Source organism: Leopardus geoffroyi, chromosome B3 (assembly GCF_018350155.1).
Source record: "Leopardus geoffroyi isolate Oge1 chromosome B3, O.geoffroyi_Oge1_pat1.0, whole genome shotgun sequence".
In the NCBI taxonomy this organism is placed as follows: Eukaryota; Metazoa; Chordata; class Mammalia; order Carnivora; family Felidae; genus Leopardus; species Leopardus geoffroyi.
Genome location: NC_059337.1, coordinates 139,104,927 through 139,111,355, shown reverse-complemented (window position 1 = coordinate 139,111,355; position 6,429 = coordinate 139,104,927). Strand labels below are relative to the sequence as shown.

Sequence of the window (6,429 nt, the reverse complement as noted above, 5' to 3'; positions counted from 1 at the left end):
GGCGCGCAGCGAGCGTGGGTCTCGCGAACGCGCCGGGAGCGTCCCAGAGCCGGGAGCGCGCCCCGCGGATGACAACAAATTCGACGCGCGGCGGCGGCGGCGGTGGAGGAGGGTGCCTAAGTACCTGCCTCGGGCCCTGCCGCCTCCCCGCGTGTTGTCTTGCATCCCCTCTCTTTGCCGAGTAGGATCCTTCCGGAGGTGTCCCGGGCCCGGGGCGACGGGGGCTCCCCCGCGCCTGGTCCCTGCCGGGCCTAGCGCGAGCGACGCGGCACCGGCGATGGGGTCGCCCTGAGGGACGCCCGGCGCCGAGCGGGCATGGAGGGGCCGTCCCGGGCTTAGGCCCCGCCGCGGACCGGGGACGCCGGCCGGGACCCGAGGCGCCGCCGCCGCGGCCTGGAGCCGGAGCCTGGGCCCCAGGGCCGGAGCCGCCGCCTGCAGTCCCCGCGGGCCCCGCGGCCAGCCCTCGTCATGCCTTGGCCGTTTTCGGAGTCCATCAAGAAGAGGGCCTGTCGGTACCTTCTGCAGAGGTACCTGGGCCACTTCCTGCAGGAGAAGCTGAGCCTGGAGCAGCTCAGCCTGGACCTGTACCAGGGCACCGGGTCCCTCGCCCAAGTCCCTTTGGACAAATGGGTAAGAGCGGCCGGCGGCCGGCCCGGAGGGTCTCGCTGCCCTCCTTGGGGCGGTTTGAACGCGTGTCACCCAGGATTGGTGACGGGCAGCCCCTCCCTGGGAATGGTTGGGATCCAAGTGGAGTGTGCCAGGGGCTCACAGAAACGTGTTCAAGTGTTTAGCCCGTTTCTAGCAAGTTTGCGTCCCCAAATCACGTGTTTCTGAAACTTAACAGACGTGATGGAGTCTCCACTGAGGGAAGCAGTTGCGTCAGTGGTTTTGGGGTCTTTGACGCTGGCCGCAACGGGTCCCTGGAAGGAGGTGACCCGCGCTGTCCCTGGGGTAGCAGGGGTCGCGGGGTTCTGTGGCAAACAAATCCTATTTCATGGGATGACACTCTGGAAAGCTGAAGGATGAGGGAGGACCTTTGGGGATGTCACAATTCGTATTCCTTTATTTATTCTGGGTGGGCTGCTTGAACCCCGCGGTCTGTCGGTACGGCGTTTGCTATCTGGAAGGCAAGTTAGGCGAAGGCCTCTTGCCGGTTTGCCTGGGGTTTTTTTTGCCTGATGGTACGTCTACAGGGCCACCCTGCGAGTGGTTGTGTGGCCCGGGTGGTGCCGTTGAATTACGCTTATTTGCTTCACGTGACAGATCGCAAACAGGTGTTGCGAGAGCGCTGAAGCTGCGAGTTTCAGACCCTTTAAAAAACCTGTTGTCGGCTTGTCATCCCGAGGCTGTGAGTTGACTCCGTGTGTCTTACAGGTGCTTCACGTATGGTTAAACTCCCCACGTGCGGATGTGCCTGCATTTGTATGTTCAGGGCATGGTAGTCTGCTTACACTGTATTCAGTCCGGAGTCGAACACGAATGGGACGGCTTTTCTCCTTCCCCCAGCCCTTTACTTGTTGCGCTACAGTTTGCTGCTAGCAGTTGAATCCTACGCAGGTGACATTTAGGAGAAAGGAACATAGGTGACTTTCCGGTGGTAGTTGTGCGAAACAAAAGGGAACCCCCCCCCCATAGAAGCTGTGTAAAAACAACAAATGGTTTTTTTCCCTTTTATATAAAAGTATTTTAATAGAGTAATGACTTCTTTAGCCACAGAAACCTGAAAAATTCAAATTATGGGTAACACCTTATTATGACCCTTCAATTAATTTGTACTAGTATGGATAAACGTATAATTTTTTTTGGTGAGTAGATGACTTAACTAGGGAGAGTTCAAATGGTAGTGGAAAGAGCCCTGGTTTCAGTAGACCCAGCCCCACACCTGGCTAGGTCAGGCTAGCCCAGGCTGCCAGTTAGCCAAGTGCCCATGGACATGGTCATTCACCTGAATTTAGTAAACATTAACGAGTATACATTCCATGCTATGCACTGTGTCAGGGTACAATATTGCTGTAATTCTTAGCAGAAGGTAGGGATTGTGATGGATATTTTTAAGTTTGGTGACCCATGAATCTATACTTTTGGTATAGATATGAGTAAGCTATCTTAAAGGAGGAGTATTGGACACTTATTTATTTTGTTAAAATTCTTTTAAATATTTAGTTTTGAGCAAGAGGGAGAGAGAGAGTGCAAGCATAAGTGGGGGAGGGGCAGAGAGAGATGGAGACACAGAATATGAAGCAGGCTTCAGACTCTGTGCTGTCAGCACAGGAGCCCCACGTGGGGCTCGAACTCACAAACAGATCATGACCTGAGCCTTAAGTCAGACGCTTAACTGACTGAGCCACCCAGGTGCCCTGGATTGGATATTTATTAATTGTCTTTTGTGGGTTGAATAACTGTATGAATTATTCTTTAATGACTTTTCACATTGATCTTATAAGATGGGTATTATTTCCATTTTAAAGTTGGAGTTAAATAATATGCCCCAAGTTACACAGCTAGCAAGTGGTACCATGAGAATTCAAACCTAAATCTTAAGCCCCTATTTCTTCACTAATCACATGGCTTCAAGCCAGGGAAAGAGCCGTTAATATTTATTGAGCATCTGTTTATTTCAGACACTGTACTAGGCACTTTATTAGTGTAGTTTTAATCTTCATGGGAAGTCAGAGGTGGTGGTGTTTGAATTTACAGTTTGACTTCAGGATTGTTTACAAAATGATTTATGGCTAGACTTGATCTGAAGATTATGGTTCTGTTCCTTGAAGGGGAAGAATTTGTCAAAGCATCCAGTAAACATGTGATGTTGTCGATTTATTTATTAGAGTGTGCTGTGTATGAACTAGGATAAATTTTGATGTGACACTTAGATAATAACTCTTCAAAGTTCTGATTCCAAATTCAGTTGCTTTTGGCTTTTGATTTTAATGACTTTGTCTCTGAAAAAATAAAAGATGCCTCATGAAGATTTATAGGTTCAAATGGAAGAATCATGTCATTAGTGACATTAGTAATGTTTTAATTCTCCGCCATCAGTTATGCACAGGGTTGTGTTGCAGTGGGCTGTGACATTCCTTTCTACCTTGATCTCAGTTTTTCTTGATAGTTAATTGAAGTTGTTGCATTTATATATATACATACACATATATGCACATATATATACACACATATATATAAATTAACTTTAAAAGCTATTTTTTGGGGGCGCCTGGCGGGGGGGGGGGGGGCTCAGTGGGTTAAGCATCTGACTTCAGCTCAGGCCTTAATCTCACAGTTCATGAATTCGAGCCCTGCGTGAGGCTCTGTGCTGACAGCTTGGAGCCTGCTTTGGATTCTGTATCTCCCTCGCTCTCTGCCCCTCCCCTGCTCACGTTCCATTTCTCTTTCTCTCATAAAGAAATATTTAAAAAAATTTTTTTAACCTATTTTGTTTATTTTAAAAATTTATTTTTTTTTAACGTTTATTTACCTTTGAGAGAGAATGAGCGGGGATGGGGCAGAGAGAGAGAGACACAGAATCTGAAGCAGGCTCCAGGCTCTGAGCTGTCAGCACAGAGCCTGATGCAGGGCTCGAACCCATGAACTGCGAGATCATGACCTGAGCCAAAACCGTACACTTAACTGACTGAGCCACCCAGGTGCCCCTAAAATTTTTTTTAATTTAAGTAGACTCCACACCCAGCATGGAGCCCAATGCGGAGCTCAAACGCACGTTCCCAAGATCAGTTATTTTCTCATTATTAAAGCGATACCTTGGGGGCACCTGGCTAGCTCAGTCAGAGGAGCATGTGACTCTTGATCGAGTGGTTGTGACTCTTGATCGAGTGGTTGTGACTCTGAGCCCCACGTTGGGTGTAGAGATTACTTAAAAATAAAGTCTCTAAAAAAAAATGTCTTTACTTTGCAAATATAAAGCGCGTTTTGTTTTTTAGAATATACCTGCTAGGTAGCATATACTGCTGATAGCCATGGGTCATCTCATAAATGATTAGTCTATTTGGAACCCTTTCTGTAGAAGAAAACTGCTTATCTTTAATTTCAACTCTTCAATATTTGGCCATAAGAAAACCAGGAAATCAGAAAGTTATTGTCATGTTCTCTTTAAAAGGATTCTGTGTTTAGGTCTGTTTTTATTATGTAGAACGTATGCCCAAATAAGTTTCAGGATGCTGACATGGAATGAATATCCAGGTGAGGGCGCCACTCTTGGCTTTTCCCCATTGTGGGACTACTGTTCTTCCCTTTGTGCCATTCAGATGCCTGGCCTGAGTGAGCGTGCCAGTGCCCATTTGTGTATTAAGTAGTGGTACAACTTTTAAATCTAAAACTGTGAGAAATTGCATATGGAATGACTAATTTTCTTCTAACATACCTATAGATCAACTCATACTCTCTGGTATTCATACACCCCACTTGGGAGATCATGACCTTAGAAGGGCTTGAAGTGGGAGGGAGAAATAGAAGCAGGAGGTTTGGATCTATTCCACAACTGTAATGTGCTCCTAAGTTCATGAGTTCCCCAAGGAGGTGTTTGGAAATGTAAAATGTTGAAAGAAGGAAATTCTACTTGGGGAGGAGTTTGGGATTTGATGACTCATTCTTTTCCAACTCTTTAAGACTGACTTTATTGGGGCACCTGGGTGGCTCAGTTGGTTGAGCGTCTGACTTTGGCTCAGGTCATGATCTCATGGTTCGTGAGTTTGAGCCCCGTGTCGGGCTCTGTGCTGACAGCTTCTAGCCTGGAGCCTGCTTCCGATTCTGTGTCTCCCTTACTCTCTGCCCCTCCCCCACTCTCACCCTGTCTCTCAAAAATAAACATTAAAAATAAAAAAAAACCTGACCTTATTTTTTTAAATGATTGTTTATTTTGAGAGAGTACTTGGGTGGGAGAGGGGCAGAGAGAATCCCAAGCAGGTTCTGGCTTGGGGCTTGATCCCACAAACTGTGAGATTATGACCTGAACCGAAATCAAGAGTCAGACACCCAACCAACTGATCCACCCAGGTGCCCTATTTATTTATTTATTTATGTATTCATATACGTATACATATATATATACATATATATAAATATATATATATATTTTTTTTTTAATAAGAGAGAGAGAGGGAGAAGGAGAGAGAGCATGAGCAGGGGAGGGGCAGAGAGAGAGGGAGACACAGAATTTCAAGCAGGCTCCAGGCTCTGAGCTGTCAGCACAGAGCCGGATGCTGGGCTCGAACTCACAGACTGTGAGATCATGACCTGAGCCAAAGTCAGACGACGGTTAACCAACTGAGCCACCCAGGTGCCCCATATTTTTTTAAATTAAAGTGTTTTCATCAGTTGGTTCGTTACACTTCTGGAGTTCTTAGCATATGCCACTATGAGGAGCTGGGGGTGGAGCAGTGAACTAGATAAAGACCCTTTCCTCACGGAAGTTCGGTATGTCCTGGAGGGTAGACATTAAGACTTTGAAGCCTTTGAATTTCAACCTAATAATCTTTCTTTTGCTTTCCTACTTACAGTGGTATGAAGAATAAAATTAATCTTCAGTTCAAGCAATATTGGTTACTAATTCTTTGCCAGATGGTCCAGTAGACCAGTGTTACCTTCCCTTTATCTATATGCATGAAACTCATTGATAACTAAAAGCTAAATGGCCTTTAAGAGAAACTCTAAGGTATTCTATGACACTTGCTTAGCACTTCAGGTCTCTGCTTTTAGGTTAAGAATTCAGTCTCAAGGATATACTTCTATGGGCTAATGAGGAAAATATTGCCTGAGTAGATAGCCTACCTGGCCAAATTGATTCCGTTATCTAAGAATTTTGTCCTAGTTGTATACTGTAGTAGACCTTGGAGTTGCATAGAATGAGTGAATTTCTAAGTACCTTATGATATTAGATATAGAGGATTTTGCCCAAGTGCATCTAAGACTGTAGAAGTGTGATCTATTTAAAACATCTTATTTTTAGGGATATTATTTTGTACCTTAGTGGCACTGTTTAAATTCTTGAACTGTTTACTCTCTCTAGAACTATTTCCTTAACCAGATTTCTTTTAATACCATTCTTCAGTGCCGTAATAAAACTTCCTGTTCTGTTTAAAACAAAATCAAGACAAATGAAAACTTGGTGTTTATTGGGAAGAGAATTCTACCAAAATCCGTTTCCTAGATAGTTGTCTAATGTTGACAGATGCCCATGTTACAGAGACTGTCATTGCCTGTATACAGTTTAAAACATTTTGGTATATTTTAAGTTGTTTACTTTTATTATATAGCTTACATGCTAATTGTGAAAAATTCAAATGGGAAAGAAAGATGAAATATACATATGTATGTAAAATATATTAAGTATGAATAGCCCTTAATCTCATCTCTCCCAGAGATAACAGTATGGTACGCAAATTTCAAACTTTTAATTATGGAAATAACCCATGAAAT

The 6,429-nt window shown here is 44.9% G+C and overlaps 1 protein-coding gene across 6 annotated transcripts in view; it reads left to right on the top strand.

Annotated features, from left to right (window-relative positions):
- Positions 1–23: 23 nt before the first annotated feature.
- ATG2B (autophagy related 2B) overlaps positions 24–6,429 on the top strand; it is a 73,323-nt gene continuing 66,917 nt past the window's right edge. For 4 of the 6 annotated variants that reach the window (XM_045451998.1, XM_045451999.1, XM_045452001.1 and 1 more), the window contains exon 1: positions 26–630. In XM_045451998.1, coding sequence (XP_045307954.1) covers positions 469–630 — 162 coding nt within the window. In that variant the 5' untranslated portion in view covers positions 26–468. Of the gene's footprint in view, positions 631–6,429 lie in introns of all 6 variants that reach the window. The other 2 variants (XM_045452002.1, XM_045452000.1) reach the window with 2 other exon arrangements.